This window comes from Scyliorhinus canicula, chromosome 11 (assembly GCF_902713615.1).
Source record: "Scyliorhinus canicula chromosome 11, sScyCan1.1, whole genome shotgun sequence".
Classification (NCBI taxonomy): Eukaryota; Metazoa; Chordata; class Chondrichthyes; order Carcharhiniformes; family Scyliorhinidae; genus Scyliorhinus; species Scyliorhinus canicula.
In genome coordinates, this window is record NC_052156.1 from 121,321,231 (window position 1) to 121,338,892 (window position 17,662).

A 17,662-nucleotide genomic window follows, 5' to 3' on the forward strand; every position below is an offset into this window, starting at 1 on the left:
AGCGATGCTGCAGATAGTGAGTGGGGGCAGGGGCCCGCTGAGGGTGAGGCTCTTAAGGTTACACTGAAAATCTAGGCCTAATAAGAGTGGCGTGCAGAAGTCGGGCAAAACGTAGAGTTGAAATTTTGAGTAGCTAGCGCCTCGGATTGTGAGTGTCGCGGCGGTGCGCCCCTGGATCTGGACAGAATGGGAGCCTGAAGCGAGCGAGATAGTTTGCTGCACGGGGAAAACGGGGCGCGAACAGCATCTTACCAGGTCTGGGTGTATGAAGCTCTCAGTGCTCCTGGAGGAATGGCGTGTTGTACCCGTTGATTTGGACCTCTGCCATTGAATTTCGCAGATGCTTCGGATTGCCGAGTTGCGGGCCGCGTGACGAGCGCCCGGGGAGGTCGTACTCTTCCGATGAGTTGTTCGAGCGTGGAGATGCAGATCGGGCCCGTGGATTGCACGTGGCGGGCGGCGAGGAAGATTGCATCCAAGATGGCGGCCCCATGAGTCGCACGTGGCCAGCCGCGTGGTGGAGGTTTACCAAGATGGCGGCCCCCATGGATCGCATGTGGCTGGCCGCGTGGTGGAGCTTTGCCAAGGTGGCGGCCCCCATGGATCGCATGTGGCGGGAGGGGGCGGGGTCGGGGGATAGGCCATAGAACATAGAACGATACAGCGCAGTACAGGCCCTTCGGCCCTCGATGTTGCACCGACATGGAAAAAAACTAAAGGCCATCTAACCTACACTATGCCCTTATCATCCATATGCTTATCCAATAAATTTTTTAATGCCCTCAATGTTGGCGAGTTCACTACTGTTGCAGGTAGGGCATTCCACGGCCTCACCACTCTTTGCGTAAAAAACCCACCTCTGACCTCTGTCCTATATCTATTACCCCTCAATTTAAGGCTATGTCCCCTCGTGCTAGCCACCTCCATCCGCGGGAGAAGGCTCTCGCTGTCCACCCTATCTAACCCTCTGATCATTTTGTATGCCTCTATTAAGTCACCTCTTAACCTTCTTCTCTCTAACGAAAACAACCTCAAGTCCATCAGCCTTTCCTCATAAGATTTTCCCTCCATACCAGGCAACATCCTGGTAAATCTCCTCTGCACCCGTTCCAAAGCTTCCACGTCCTTCCTATAATGAGGCGACCAGAACTGTACGCAATACTCCAAATGCGGCCGTACTAGAGTTTTGTACAACTGCAACATGACCTCATGGCTCCGGAACTCAATCCCTCGACCAATAAAGGCCAACACACCATAGGCCTTCTTCACAACCCTATCAACCTGGGTGGCAACTTTCAGGGATCTATGTACATGGACACCGAGATCCCTCTGCTCATCCACACTACCAAGAATTTTACCATTAGCCAAATATTCCGCATTTCTGTTATTCTTTCCAAAGTGAATCACCTCACACTTCTCCACATTAAACTCCATTTGCCACCTCTCAGCCCAGCTCTGCAGCTTATCTATGTCCCTCTGGAACCTGCAACATCCTTCCGCACTGTCTACAACTCCACCGACTTTAATGTCGTCTGCAAATTTACTCACCCGTCCTTCTGCACCCTCCTCTAGGTCATTTATAAAAATGACAAACAGCAACGGCCCCAGAACAGATCCTTGTGGTACGCCACTCGTAACTGAACTCCATTCTGAACATTTCCCATCAACTACCACTCTCTGTCTTCTTTCAACTAGCCAATTTCTGATCCACATCTCTAAATCACCCTCAATCCCCAGCCTCCGTATTTTCTGCAATAGCCGACCGTGGGGAACCTTATCAAACGCTTTACCGAAATCCATATACACCACATCAACTGCTCTACCCTCGTCTACCTGTTCAGTCACCTTCTCAAAGAACTCGATAAGGTTTGTGAGGCATGACCTACCCTTCACAAAACCATGCTGACTATCCCTAATCATATTATTCCTATCTAGATGATTATAAATCGTATCTTTTATAATCCTCTCCAAGACCTTACCCACCACAGACGTTAGGCTCACCGGCCTATAGTTACCGGGATTATCTCTACTCCCCTTCTTGAACAAAGGGACCACATTTGCTATCCTCCAGTCCTCTGGCACTATTCCTGTAGCCAATGATGACCTAAAAATCAAAGCCAAAGGCTCAGCAATCTCTTCCCTGGCTTCCCAGAGAATCCTAGGATAAATCCCATCCGGCCCCGGGGACTTATCTATTTTCACCTTGTCCAGAATTGCCAACACTTCTTCCCTACGCACCTCAATGCCATCTATTCTAATAGCCTGGGTCTCAGCATTCTCCTCCACAATATTATCTTTTTCTTGAGTGAATACTGACGAAAAGTATTCATTTAGTATCTCGCTTATCTCCTCAGCCTCCACACACAACTTCCCACCACTGTCCTTGACTGGCCCTACTCTTACCCTAGTCATTCTTTTATTCCTGACATACCTATAGAAAGCTTTTGGGTTTTCCTTGATCCTACCTGCCAAAGACTTCTCATGTCCCCTCCTTGCTCGTCTCAGCTCTCTCTTTAGATCCTTCCTCGCTTCCTTGTAACTATCAAGCGCCCCAACTGAAACTTCATGCCTCATCTTCATATAGGCCTCCTTCTTCCTCTTAACAAGAGATTCCACTTCTTTGGTAAACCACGGTTCCCTCGCTCGACCCCTTCCTCCCTGCCTGACTGGTACGTACTTATCAAGAACACGCAATAGCTGTTCCTTGAACAAGCTCCACATATCCAGTGTGCCCAACCCTTGCAGCCTACTTCTCCAACCAACACATCCTAAGTCATGTCTAATGGCATCATAATTGCCCTTTCCCCAGCTATAACTCTTGCCCTGCGGGGTATACTTATCCCTTTCCATCACTAACGTAAAGGTCACCGAATTGTGGTCACTGTTTCCAAAGTGCTCACCTACCTCCAGATCTAACACCTGGCCTGGTTCATTACCCAAAACCAAATCCAATGTGGCCTCGCCTCTTGTTGGCCTGTCAACATATTGTGTCAGGAAACCCTCCTGCACACATTGTACAAAGAACGACCCATCTAATGTACTCGAACTATATCTTTTCCAGTCAATATTTGGAAAGTTAAAGTCTCCCATACCTACCCTGTTACTTTCGCTCTTTTCCAGAATCATCTTCGCCATCCTTTCCTTTACATCCCTAGAACTATTAGGTGGCCTATAGAAAACTCCCAACAGGGTGACCTCTCCTTTCCTGTTTCTAACCTCAGCCCATACTACCTCAGAAGAAGAGTCCCCATCTAGCATCCTTTCCGCCACTGTAATACTGTCCTTGACTAGCAGCGCCACACCTCCCCCTCTTTTGCCCCCTTCTCTGAGCTTACTAAAACACCTAAACCCCGGAACCTGCAACAACCATTCCTGTCCATGCTCTATCCATGTCTCTGAAATGGCCACAACGTCGAAGTCCCAGGTACCAACCCATGCTGCCAGTTCCCCTACCTTATTTCGTATACTCCTGGCATTGAAGTAGACACACTTCAAACCACCTACCTGAATACTGGCACCCTCCTGCGATGTCAAATCTGTGCTCCTGACCTCTATACTCTCAATCTCCCGTACCCCAAAACTACAATCCAGGTTCCCATGCCCCTGCTGAATTAGTTTAAACCCCCCCAAAGAGCACTAACAAATCTCCCCCCCAGGATATTGGTGCCCCTCAGGTTCAGATGTAGACCATCCTGTCTATAGAGGTCCCACCTTCCCCAGAAAGAGCCCCAGTTATCCAGAAATCTGAATCCCTCCCGCCTGCACCATCCCTGTAGCCACGTGTTTAATTGCTCTCTCTCCCTATTCCTCATCTCACTATCACGTGGCACGGGCAACAACCCAGAGATAACAACTCTGTTTGTTCTCGCTCTGAGCTTCCATCCTAGCTCCCTAAAGGCCTGCCTGACATCCTTGTCCCCTTTCCTACCTATGTCGTTAGTGCCAATGTGGACTACGACTTGGGGCTGCTCCCCCTCCCCCTTAAGGACCCGGAAAACACGATCCGAGACATCACTTACCCTTGCACCTGGGAGGCAACATACCAAACGTGAGTCTCTCTCGCTCCCACAAAATCTCCTATCTGTGCCCCTGACTATTGAGTCCCCAATTACTAATGTTCTACTCCTTTCCCCCCTTCCCTTCTGAGCAACAGGGACAGACTCCGTGCCAGAGACCCGTACCCCATGGCTTACCCCTGGTAAGTCCCCCCCCCCACAAGTATCCAAAATGGTATACTTGTTACTCAGGGGAACGACCGCAGGGGGTCCCTGCACTGACTGCTTCTTCCCAGTCCCTCTTACAGTTACCCATCTATCTCCAGTCTTTGGTGTAACTACTTCCCTGAAGCTCCTATCTATGACCCCCTCTGCCTCCCGAATGATCCGAAGTTCATCCAGCTCAAGGTCCAGGTCCCTAACACGGTTTTTGAGGAGCTGGAGTTGGGTGCACTTCCCACAGATGAAATCAGCAGGGACACTGACGGCGTCCCTCACCTCAAACATTGTGCAGGAGGAGCATTGTACTGCCTTCCCTGACATCACCTCTAGATTTAAAAAAAAAACAAGAAAAAGAAAAAGAAAGGAAGAGCTTACCTGATATTACCTCAAACCCTGCTCCCGCTGAAAGTTAAGCAAATTTAAAGGCACTCACTCACCTTCACGACAGGCCCCTGCTCCCGCTTCCCAATCACCGTGGGGTGGGGGGGTTGGTTACAGGAGGAGGTAGGGTGGGAAACACTCACGAAGTGTTTCGGGTTTAACTGTCACTTGCCAACAGCCCCTCCACAAACCACCTTCAACTTAGGTTGACCGCACTGCACGTATGCAAATTCCCCCAGAACAGCTGATCAGTAGCTCTGCTCTGCTGCCCTCTGCTGGATGCTTACCTTCACTCAAACTCCTTGGGTCTCCTTCGCTGGGCCGCAATGTGGGGAGCGATTACTTTGTGCCGCTGGGGAGTTGGAAGCTGGGGCCCTTTTTGCGAGGCACACTCTCGCATAGTGGCCTTTCCGCCCGCAGCTACTGCAGGTCGCGTTGCGGGCCGGGCAGTGCTGCCGCGGGTGCTGATTCTGGCCGCAGAAATGGCAGGCTGGAGCAGCATAGTGGCTGGCTGGAGCAGCATGGTGGCTGTGCGGCCGCGTGGCACAGGCCTGGGGGAGTCGCCGGTCGGGGGCCCATGATTGGGTCGCGGGGAACGAGGTGAGGCTGCGGAAGGAGACCTCCATCGTGGTAGCAATTTCCGCAGTTGTTTCTAAGTCTTGGGCCCCCTTTTCCAGCAGTCGTTGGCGCACATAATTAGACTTGAGGCCCGCTACAAAAACATCGCATACAGCAAGTTCTCTATGTTCAGCCGCGGTAACCGCTTGATAGTTACAGTCATTTGATAGATTATTGAGCTCTCTTAAAAATTCGGCGAGTGATTTTGTAGACCGCTGGCGGCGAGTCGTGAACACATGGCGTGCGTAAACTTCGTTAATGGGCCTTACATACATCTTATCGAGTATAGCTAGCGCTGCAGTATATGAACCGGCCGAGTTTAGTTGCGTAGAGATTCTGTGGCTCACCCTCGCGTGCAGTAGACTTAACTTCTGTTCCTCTGTTGTTTCGGCTGTGCTCGCTTCTGCCAGTTAGGCCTCAAAGCACCGCAGCCAGTGGGAGAAGATTTCTTTTGTCTCTGAATCTTGTAGGTCGAGTTCCAGGCGTCCAGGCTTGAGGGCTGATTTCATGATCGATCCTGACTGTTCTTAAGTAGATTAAATTGATGGAACCATCAATTCACTAGACACGTGCTTTAAGATATGAACAGTGGTTTTAATCTACTTACCACAGAGCCTGCCTGTTACTCGTTGAACTCTCGATGAATTGCAGGCTGGCTCTGGACAAGGGTATTTATACAGTAGTCCAGGGGGAGGAGTCGTGGGCGGAGCCAAGGGTGGAACCCTGTACAAACTCCTGAGCATTCCCAGAGCTACTCCCCCTAGTGGTCGGATAACGCTACTGCGCTTACAATGGTATTGGTAAATACAGTGTGAATTACTAAGTTACATTCACCACACACTGTTTAAAAGCTTATTTCCTTATTACTCGTTCGATCTTTTGTGTTGACAACAATGATGAGATGACAAACATATAAATGTTGTTTGCTTTTTTATCATAGATATGCCAAACAAGGTCATTCAAGTAGATATGAAGAAAGATACAAAAATGCCAATTCGACAGCATAACATTGAGCTACCAATGTCTCCCTGCTCCACACCTTCTCGAATATTCCTAGAAGAAAGTCAATGCAGGTACTTTTGTTTTGAAAGGTGACCCAATCAAATTTGTATATGTGCTATGATAATACTTAAGTATGTAACAACATAAATAATGATACATCTAATACAACAGTGAGTGAAACATAGTGGTCCTGAATTTCTTTTTAGTCTTTAGTATTTACACTGCTTTGCTGAGCTAGATGAAAAAGATAGAGAAATATGCTGTTATTTTGCTAAATGCAAATTTCTTTGATGATTTTAACAGTGTAAATCTTATGTTAGTCTAAGCCCCTCATTTGCATAGCGGCACTATTCAGACATGGAAGCTTCCCATGTGTAAACTGTTCTTCAATTTGTCTTTAAATCATCTCAAGAACCATCTAATACTTTCCTTTAAACCTTAGACAATTATAAGTAAAGAGTTGGTGAGCTAAAAAGGACACCAACCTGACTGATGAACACAGACGTATCAGAAACTTTCTATAATGCGTTCTTTCACAGTTTTTAAATTACTGACATCTCCACTTTATTTTTCTGTAATGCTTTCTTCTCAGTCCAAAAAAAATTGAGATTCCCAGCTTCCCCCACGCCAAATCTACACACACAACCACTTTAAGACAAGGGATGGTTTGCAAATGGGATAGATTTTGAATAGAATTAGCAACTCAAAACTGGGCATCTATGAACTGCTGTGGGCCATGAACAGCAACAGAATCATATTCAACCACAATCTGCAATGTCTTAGCCTGACATATCACTCACTCTACCGTTTACATCAAGCTGGGGAGTCACCTCTGGTTCAATGAAGAGTGCAGGCATACCTAAAAATTAGTGTGGCATAAAGGATCCATAGCAAAACTGAAGTCAATGGGAATATTGTCCACTTGTTGTAGTCATACTCAGCACAAAGGAAGAAAGCTGTGGTTGTTGGAGGCCAATCATCCGAGTCTCAGGTCATCATTATAGAAGTTCCTCAGTGTTGTTAGTACCCCAGGCTGAACCATCTTCATCTGCTTAATCCGTGACCTTCCTTCCATCACAAGGACAGAAGTGGGGATGTTTGCTGGTGGTTGTACAATGTTCAGTAAAATCCTCATGTACTGAAGCAGTCCATGTCCATATACAGCAAGAACTGGACAACATTCAGGCACCGACCCTAACATGATACACCGACCCCAGGAATCGATGTCCACACCGTGCGCCAATGGGAACATGTAAATGAATGCAAATGGGTCTAAAGTCCCTATAGAGGTCTATAAAATTATAAGGAGAACAGATAAGGCAGATAGTCAACATCTTTTCCCAAATGTAGAGGAGCCTAGAACTAGAGGGCACAGGTTTAAGGGGAGAGATTCAAAAGAGACCAGAGGGGAAATTCTTTCACACAGAGGGTGGTGAGCATTTGGAACGGGCTGCCAGAGGCAGTGGTAGACGGGTACAATGTTAGACAGTTATATGGGCAGGGTGGGTATAGAGGGCATATGGGCCAAATGCGGGCAAGTGGGACTAGCTTAGTGATAGAAATTGTGCAGCATGGACAAGCTGGGCCGAAGTGTCTGTTTCCATGCTGTAAATCTCTATGACTCTAATATTACAATTGATTCCATTACAATTGATGCAAGCTTTTAAAAGCCCTTTTCAAATATTCGTAAAAACAATTATAGATTCCACGGATATTTTCAAGAAATTACAGATTTTCCTTACTGCATGAATTTCAGTCCAATGGTTGTCACGCTCCAAAAATATCCAAATTTACGGATTCTCCCTTGGTGGGATCCTTCGCTTTGCACTCACGCCCACGGGGTTTCCTGGCGGTGTGGGTTGGCCACTATTTGATACCCCATTAGCTGGCAGCAGGAATGGAGAATCCCGCTGCTGCCTGGTAGGGGCTCACCGCGCCGGAAAAAGGGACTGGCAGGACAGAGAACCCGGCCCAAAATCTTTAAAGTTCTGACCTAATTCGCGACTGACTGAATGGTTTCTGGCATATCCACTTTTTTGGGAAGTTTTTGTGGCTTATGTTGTGCATCTCTGTTCTTTTATTGTTCATACTGTAATTTCCTCCCCATTATTTTAAAAGAGAGACTAACAGTTGAAGCTAAATAAATCAGTTAATGTTTCAGTTAAAATAACAGGAATTGAATGATAAATGTTTGTTAAATGTTCATATAACATAGTAATTTCCAGTCTGTATAATATGCTATTCCAGTGAAAGAGTAAGTTTACCTTCTTAACAAATTATAAGTGCAACTGTTTATTTATTGATATCAGTCAATTTTCAAGCTGGTTAACTGTATTTTAAAATTAAAGAATACTTTGTATGCTTCACAGTTCACAGGAGAAAGAATGGAACAGCAGAACAAAACATTTTGACAATATGATAAACTTGAAATATGGAGAGGTGAGTGTCAATCTCAAAATCCATTTGTTGAACCAGAACACTTTTGGTTCACAATTTGAAAAGCATAATAATTGGAAGCAGGAGTAGGCCATTTCACCTTTCAAACCTCATGGTTGATCCTCTATTTCAATTTCATCGTCCCCCACTACCCTCATGGCCCTTTACAACTTTTAGAGTGAAGAAATCTTTCCTCACCTCAGTGCTAAATGCCGACGCATCATTTTGAGACTATCTATGACTGCTTGGTGTGGATTCCCCAAATAGAGGTAACATCCTCAATTCTATTAAGCCCCGTAAAAATATATTTCGATTCGATAGTTCTTCTAAACTTTAGAGAATGTAGGCCTAATTACTCATTTTTTCACAGCCTCTTTATCCCAGGTGTCAGTCTTGAGAAAGTTTATTTCACTTCCCAAAACCAGGGTTTTTCAAACCCAGGGTCATGACCCACGGGTGGGTCGGGGGCGGGTGTCGGCAAGGCTGCAGAGCAATCAGTCGTAGCGCTCCCGATCGCGGGAGAAGTGTCCAACAGTCGCAACCAGCTTTTAGAATGAGAATGCTGCCAGCAGCCACAGAATTTTGCCTTGCCCCATCCGATTGGCACCCAGATTATCCAATGGGTGTTTAGCTTTTCTAACGTCACATCCGACGTCTGATTGTTGCATTGACCAAAGGAGGAGGTGGGAGTGGTATTTCCGGCAGTGGACTGTTCGACCTTTGGGCCCTGAAGGACATGCAGAGCGGCCAAGTGAAGTTTATGTGAGGGTTGAGAATGGTGCGTCATGATGCCGCAGTCAGCAACAGTTCGCTGGCTTTCACAAGTACTTCAATACCTACATCATCACAGGGAGGAGGAAGTATGTGATAGCTACATAAACAGGGATTGCAGTAATTTGTTTATTCTTCAAACAAAGAGATCCAAGAAGAAGGCACCAGCAGCAATCGCAGAATATAATAGAACAGTTATAGAATAGTACAGCACAGAACAGGCCCTTCGGCCCTCGATGTTGTGCCGAGCAATGATCACCCTAGTCAAACCCACGTATCCACCCTATACCCGTAACCCAACAACCCCCCCTTAACCTTACATTTTAGGACACTACGGGCAATTTAGCATGGCCAATCCACCTAACCCGCACATCTTTGGACTGTGGGAGGAAACCGGAGCACCCGGAGGAAATCCACGCACACACGGGGAGGACGTGCAGACTCCGCACAGACAGTGACCCAGCCGGGAATCGAACCTGGGACCCTGGAGCTGTGAAGCATTTATGCTAACCACCATGCTACCGTGCTGCCCATAAATTATGCGTAGTTCTCCACTGGGGCAGAGCAAGTGGAATTTAAGCACCAGCTTGTGAAATCTGTGGGAATGTTTGAAACCTCTGCAATTGTGTCACTAGAATGGCGTATTACAAGTTATCAGTCTTCACAATTAAAACTCATGGGACACCATGTGCTGTTTACAAAAAAGAGAATGCCGTCCACATGCATGCCCCCTCAGGGAAATCCGACACTGCACAGGCCTGGTGCCCAGTGGGGCTGAATGCCACCTCCTGACAGCGCCCTATCCCAGTATCGTCTCATCCTAACGTCAGCGTGCTGCCCCAGTACCGCCTCCTTTTGACGTCAGCATACTGTTCCAGGACCAAATTTCTTACTAAAAATGGCAGTCTTTGCAGCAGAAGTGGTGAGAGAGAGCAGGTCATGTGCCTGGCACATACACTGATGTCATGCGATCCATGCCTTCCTTGCAAAACCTTGAAGGAGAGATTCCTCTGTATTGCAACTGCCAGCAAGCAACAGGACTGTGTGAAGAATTGAAGATGGATCAGGTTGTAATAAGGAAGAGAGGGCCAGAGACACAAACAGGCCTGGATCTCACAACTGAATCTGCTGGAAAGAGCTTCTCAGGAGATTCCATGGCAGGACAAAGCAGTGCAGGTGTAAACTCCAGGGCCTCTGATGAAAAACTCATTAAGAAGAAGCTAAAAGCAGAAGCAAAGATGTATAAAGATGATTTCTTGAGGTTTGACTTTATTCATTGTGCCAGTGAAAATCAAGATGCAATGCCCATGTGCATTATGTGCAGGGAAGTACTGTCAACTGAAAGATGAAACCCTCAAATCTTCAAAAGCATTTAAAGACTAAGCATAGCGCGGTCAGGGACAAACCTCCTGATTTTTTTCAAAGGATGCAGCAAGAACTTAAATCATCAGCTGAAGGCCTTAGCAGAAATGCAACATTTAATGACAAAGCAAGTGAGATCGTGAGGACCAAGCAGGCTCACCTGTTGCATTAAAAGTAATCAAAAATCTAAGTTGCGAAGTTCGGGCAGCGTGGGTCATGAAGGTCGACTGGTGAGGCTCGTAAAGGTTGGTTGGCTGGTGTGGGTCCCGAAGGATGGCCAATTGGTAAAAATGTGTCCCGGGCAAAAACATTTGAGAAACACTGCCCGTAGGCAAGTATATCCTTCCTTAGGCAAGGAAACTAAAACTGTACACAATACTCCAAGCATGGCCTAATTCAGGTCCTATACAATTATAATAAGATTTCTTTACTATTTTGCTTCAAACCAGTTGGATACACCAAATTCTTTGGAATAAAGACTACCTTTGTGAGGGCCACGAAGAGTCCAGCATGAGTTTATAGAGTCAAACAGAAAGTAACTTCTATAAACAACAATATTTACAAGGCACCAGTAGTTCACTACTGGTTCCCTCTCTAGCCAGTGCCAAACCGGGCAGCTCTATGCATATAGCTGAAAGGTTAACAATTCTTCGCCCCCCCCTTTCGGGGGAGCTCATATTCGCCAAGATGCATGGGGTAACCAATTTTCCCCAGCCAATAGGATCTGGGCAGGTTATAACAACTACCATATGATTTGCTTTCCTAACTGCTTGTTGTAACTTTGTGAATTGTGTATAAGGATACCCTTGTGTCTCTGAATATCAACACATCTCAGTCTCACCTTTAAAAATAATTGTTCTTTCCTATTTTTCATAGCTTACCAGTAGCTCTAGAATTTTATAGTAACGGTCGTTATGTGGCCCTTTTATCAGAAACAACTTGATCCCATTTCCTAAATCCCTTTAACTTTTTCAAATTTTTATCCATTTTCTTTCAAAGCACATTTTGTTTCCACCACAGTTTCTGGTAGAATATTCCATATGCTGACAACTCTTATGCAAAAATATTTCCAACACCTCACCCTTTGTTCTTTTGCTCATGATCTTGAATGAGGGTATTCTGTATTACCTGTTCACCGACATGAGGAAATATGTTCCCTAATCATCTCATCAAGATTCCTCATTTTAAACGATTAAATCTGTTCTCAACCTGTTCTGCTCTGAAAGCAAGGATGAGCCGACTGTTTGAGGGGGTGGGGGGTCATAAGTTCTGGTCCTGCCCCGAAGTTGGAGAAATTTCGGGGGGTGTTCTGCTCCAATGAAAAGAGTCCCAGTTTCACCAGTGTTTTTTCATAATTTAAGTCCTTCATCCCCAATATCTAAAATCAGACAAAATATTCTAACTGCAGCGTCACATAACACAGTTGTTCAATGTTTATTGGGTATGTTCGTTAAAGTTCAACAACAATATATTCACTGTATATTTAACTCCAAGAAAGCCTGGCTAAATTGGTTCATTTTAAAATGTAAATATTGGTACTGGGAAAAGTATCTGGGAAGGGAGGAATCCTCTTGTATATTAATCTTGTTGTGCACAGCTGAGGGGTTGAATAAAGAAAGAAGAGCCTGGGGTGCATTCAGAGTCTCATACTTTTTGAAGGTGTTAATGCAAATACTACTTCTGAGGCTAGGAGTAGGAAATAACATTGGAGGTGTGTGTAACATCTGATCCTGAACATTCCTGTTAGTGTGTAGGTAGGAATTAACACTATTTAAGCAAACATAATTTATATTACAATATTAAATACAATGGAGAGGAAGTTATCTCAATTTATTGGGAAGGCAGCAGCCTTGGCCTCTTACTCCATGACCCACATGGCATTCTTCAATATTGAAATAGTTGAAGTGGCACTAGTGCCCCAAGGGCACAGCCTGCCCAGTTGATCTTTCAAAGTCCCTCTCACTAACCTCGAAGGATTTGTGCCAAAATTGAGTTAACTATCCCACAGGCTATTCAAGCAACAGCATAATGGTCATCCTCACCAATTCAAATTTTATGCCAATGTCAGAGACTCTTCCATCACCATCCCTGAGTATGTTCAGATCAGACCTGCCAGAGGTGATAGCACAGTGGTACATATTGGAAGGAAATCACTGTGGAAGTCCCCAACAATGACTCCTGACTCAATGAAGTCTCATGGTATCAGGTCAAGCACAGGCAAGGAAATCTGCTTTGATTATCTCTGACTACACTCCCTCAGCCAATGAACCAGTCCTCCTCCATGATGAATGCCACTTGGAATAAACACAAAGGGTAGCAAGGACACAGAATACACCAAGAGTGCCTTGGCAGCCTCATTATTAATTGAGGTGGCTGAGTCCTGAAGGGCATACCTACCAAACTGGGCCTGTGGCACGCGGTGATGGAATCAGAAAGGACGCAAAACGCCTTGACCTTTCCCTCACCAGTTTACCGGTCACAATCCATCTTTCCATGACTGTATTGGTAGGAGTGACCACTGTACAATCCTTGTGGGGCGAAGTCCTAACTTCACACTGAGGACAACGTGCATCATGTTCAGTGGCTCTGCCACTGTGCTACATGGGATACATTCAGAATGGATCAAGTAGCTCAAATAGTAATCTGTGAAGCACATTGGATTAGGATTCAACCAACATCTATAACCTCATGTTCAAGCATATCTCTCTACCATTACCATCCAGCCCAGGGATCAACTCCGGTTCAATGAGGAGCTCAGAGGAGTATGCCAGGAACAACACCAAGCCTACCTTCAAGAGTCAATCTGGGAAACTACATCACAGGGCTACATGCATGCTAAACAGTGGAAGCAGATTAAATGATCCCACAACCGATGGATCATATTAAAGCTGTGCTGTCCTGCTGCATGCAGTCATGAATGGTGGTAGAGAATTAAACAACTAACCAGAGGCAAAGGCCTCACGAACATACCTGTCCTCAATAATAGGAATTCTCAGCCCATCAGTGCAAAAGAGAATACTGGAATATTGCAACCATCTTCAGCTAAAAATGCCGAGTGGATAATCCATTTCTGTTGCCTCCGGAGGCCCCAGTATCATAGATGCCAATTCTGTTCGCTCCACGCGATACCAAGAAATGGCTGAAGGCACTAGATACACAAAGGATACATGTACTGCTAATATTTGGTGGCACGTGCCTCCCTGGTAGCCCGGAGATGGATTCTATTAATCGAAGCCCTCAAAATTAGAGACCTGGGTTAGTGACGTGGCTGGATTTCTCAGTCTTGAGAAAATAACGTTCGCCCTAAGAGGGTCAATGTTAGGGTTCGTCCGGAGGTGACAGCCGTTCGTCGACTTTCTCGGAGAAAACTAAAATGTCAGCAGAGGCAGAAATCTAGGGGTGGGGGCGTTAGGCTATTGTTTCATTGTTGGGAGTGCGAAGAACGTGATAGAGATTGAAATGTTTTATGTACCATGTATATGTTGCTGTTATTATTATAAAAACTGCAAATACCCTAATGAAATGTTGTTAAAAAAAAATTTGGTGGCATGGGGACTCAGTGTCTCGGACTGCTGCCTCATGGCGCCGAGGGCCCGGGTCGATCCCAGCCCCGGGTCACTGTCCTTGTGGAGTTTGCACGTTCTTCCTGGGTCTCTGTGGGTCTTACCTCCACAAAACAAAGATGTGCAGGGTAGATGGATTGACCACAATAAATTGCCCCTTAATTGGAAAAAAAGAATTCGGTCCTCTAAATTCCTTTCGTTAAAAAGTGCTAACAATCAGGGAATATTACTGAAGATGTGTGCTGCACAACCAGCCACACCTGAAACAAGCTGTCTAGTATTGGTATAACACCGACAATGTGAAAAATTGTCCAGGCTAGTCCTGTCCACAGTAAAGCAATGCAAATCCAATTCAGCTAATAATCATCCCATCAGTTTATTCTCTAATATCAGCAAAGTGATGGGAGACGTCATTTAGTGCTATGGGGCGGAATTCTCCCCCCCCCCCCACGCCGGGTGGGAGAATCGCTGGGGCGCCGAGCGAGTCCCGCCAAGCCGCCCCGTCACCCGCATGCGATTCTCCCATCCCCAAACCGGCACGGCGAGATTCACGGCTGGCTGCTCGGAGAATCGCCGCTCACCGTTTGTAACGGGTGAGCGGCGATTCTCCGGCCCGGATGGGCTGGGCGGCCTGCCCAGTACAACGGGTTCCTGCCGGCGCCGTCCACATTGGTCGCTGCCGGTGGGAACAGCGCGGGAACGCTGGGGAGGGGTCTGTTTTGGGGGGGGGGGGGGGAGATCCAGCACCGGGGGGGGGGCTCAAAAGGGGTCTGGCCCGCGATCGGTGCCCACCGATCGGCGGGCCGGCCTCTCTGAAGGAGGAACTCCTTTCCCCTGCCGCCCTGCAAGATCCATCCAACATTTCTTGCGGGGAGGACGGCAACTGCACATGCGCGGGTTGGCGCCAGCCAACCTGCGCAAGTGCGGGTGATGTAATTTATGTGGCACCAGCGTAAATGACGCGGCGCCGCTCCTAGCCCCCCGGGGGTGGGAGAATAGGGGGCGAGGAGCGGCCTCCGATGGCGAAGTGAAACACTCCGGTTTTCACTCCGGCGTCGGGACTTAGTCTCCCGATGGGAGAATTTCACCCATGAAGTGGGAATTACACACCATTAACTTCACCAATGCCCAGCTTGGGTTGGCCAGGCCCACTTGGCTCCAGATGGCATTGTAGCCTTGGTCCAAAAATGGACGAAAAGCTGTATTCAAAAGGTGAGATAAAAGTTATTGCCCTTGACATCAAACTCAACAACATCCAGGACAAGGTAACCTGCTTGATTGACACCTCAATCTCCACCGTAAACATTCACTCCCTCCATCACTACATAATGGCAGTGTGTGTACCATATAAAAGATGCAATGCAGCAATTTGCCAAGCCTTCTTCGACAGCTCTTTCCAAACTAGCGATCTCTATGACATAGAAGGTGAAGGACAGCTGCTCCACAGGAACAGTACCACCTGTAAATTCCCCTCTGAGCCATACACCATCCTGAATTGAAACCGTATCGCTGTTCCTTCACTATGTCAGAGTCAAAATCTTGGAACTCCTTTCCTAACAGCACTGTGTGTGTACCTACAGCAGATGAATTGCAGCTGTGGTGTTGTGCCTCTGGGTGGAGGGGTCGGGTTATCGGGGGTCACATGACCCATCGATCCAACCGCGGGGAGGCCTTTGAATCGAGTGCAGGGAGCGCACGGATTATTGACACTTGGAATCCAGGAGCTCCTTATCGCCATCCTCTATGTAATTGTTTTTCCCATAATAAACCCCTGTTCTTTTACCTGCCTTGTTGATCGTCAGTTCCTCAGAGGCATTACATTTGTTGATGAGGTAAAGTGGAATATTTTTGTCGTCTGCTGCAAGTCAGGAGAGCAGCCCTTGAATCAACCCTTTTGACAATCAACATTGGAACAACTTGTGAGTGCCAAGATGCCTTTATTTGGGAAGTTGAAACCATTTGACCCTGAAACAGTGGGTCCAATATATAGAATGTCTCCCGATTGTTTATAGGGCTTATGAAATCGGCCGGGGGAGTGGGGGGTGCAGAGGTAAAACAGAAGACAATCCTTCTAACAGCCTGCAGGGCTCACACTTGCTCTGCGGATTTCTCCATTCCTGAGACTAAGTGTTGACGCCTGGGCAGGATTTGTAGACTTCTACGACAGCAAAACTGGTGCTGCAGCTGGACCGATTCAGAGACTGTTGAGAGGCTAGCACCGGTGCCACATAGAGCACAATCGATTCCAGTGAGAAACGACACCTGATTCGTGATTGACACTCAGGAGGCTGATAAGCTACAGTCACATATGCACACTTCACTCCCCAGACACACTATCCCAGCCAACAAGATGGCAGCAAGGAAAGCGGCCCTGAGATTCACAGATGCTGAGCTTGAGACCTTCCTGGCAGTGGAGGATAATGCAGTGATCTGCATATCTGTATTTATACAAGGGGTTAATGCATAGATATAACAATCAAGTAATCACAAGAAGACAGCACTAGAGACAGGTATAAATCGACAGACGGAAGTCAAGATCTGCCATTTCACAGGTACTGGGACTAGGGACCACAAGCAGACAGACAGCTCAGCACAGGTGTAGATAATCATAAGTATTTCTTAATCAATCATGTTCATGTAACATCTGGTGTTGGATAGAGAACAAACTCACAGTTAATTCATCAACGTTACTCAATAAAGTTTGCTTTAATTGGAAGACTACAAGTGTTTATCAACATTGAGTTAAAGATCATTCTGGAATAAACAAGTGAATAAGTTATATTGCACAAAGTAAAACAACATTACGATCAGAAACAGTAATATAACAGATAGCGGAGGCAGTAAGCACCACAAGCTGTAAGAAACAGCACAACCTCCTCAGAGCGGCCAGGGTGAGTACGCAGCACTGTGCCCCTGAAACCAACCCCCATCGCGCACAGCGGTAACCCTATCCTGCCCACCAACCCCCACCCGAACCCTATGCTGCGCCACATGCCAGCAACCATGGCTGGGTGCCCTGGCCACTGAAGTCACCAGCTAACCACCGCTTTGGCTGCATGCGTCGAACTGTCTAACACTGTGCACCCCCCCTCCCCCACCCCGTCCCAGGAGAGGGCCGCCCATAACTGCCGGAAGTGGGAGATTACTGGAGAGGGACGGCCGAACCTGCGGCCCCTCACCGAGGCAGGGAAGCGGGCCTTGGATGTGGTCGGTGAGCCTGAGGAGAGGGCAGTCGCCAGGGTACAGATCTGCATCAGGCAAGGAAGTGAGACCCCGCTGAGTTGTGGTTCCCAGTGATGTATGTCACCCCCC

The 17,662-nt window shown here is 47.0% G+C and overlaps 1 protein-coding gene across 3 annotated transcripts in view; it reads left to right on the forward strand.

Annotated features, from left to right (window-relative positions):
• Window positions 1–17,662, forward strand: part of LOC119973666 (uncharacterized protein C12orf40-like) — a 196,699-nt gene that overhangs the window by 82,961 nt on the left and 96,076 nt on the right. For all 3 annotated transcript variants that reach the window (XM_038812050.1, XM_038812051.1, XM_038812052.1), the window contains exons 4-5: window positions 6,157–6,289; window positions 8,588–8,657. In XM_038812050.1, coding sequence (XP_038667978.1) covers window positions 6,157–6,289; window positions 8,588–8,657 — 203 coding nt within the window. The remainder of the gene's footprint in view (window positions 1–6,156; window positions 6,290–8,587; window positions 8,658–17,662) is intronic.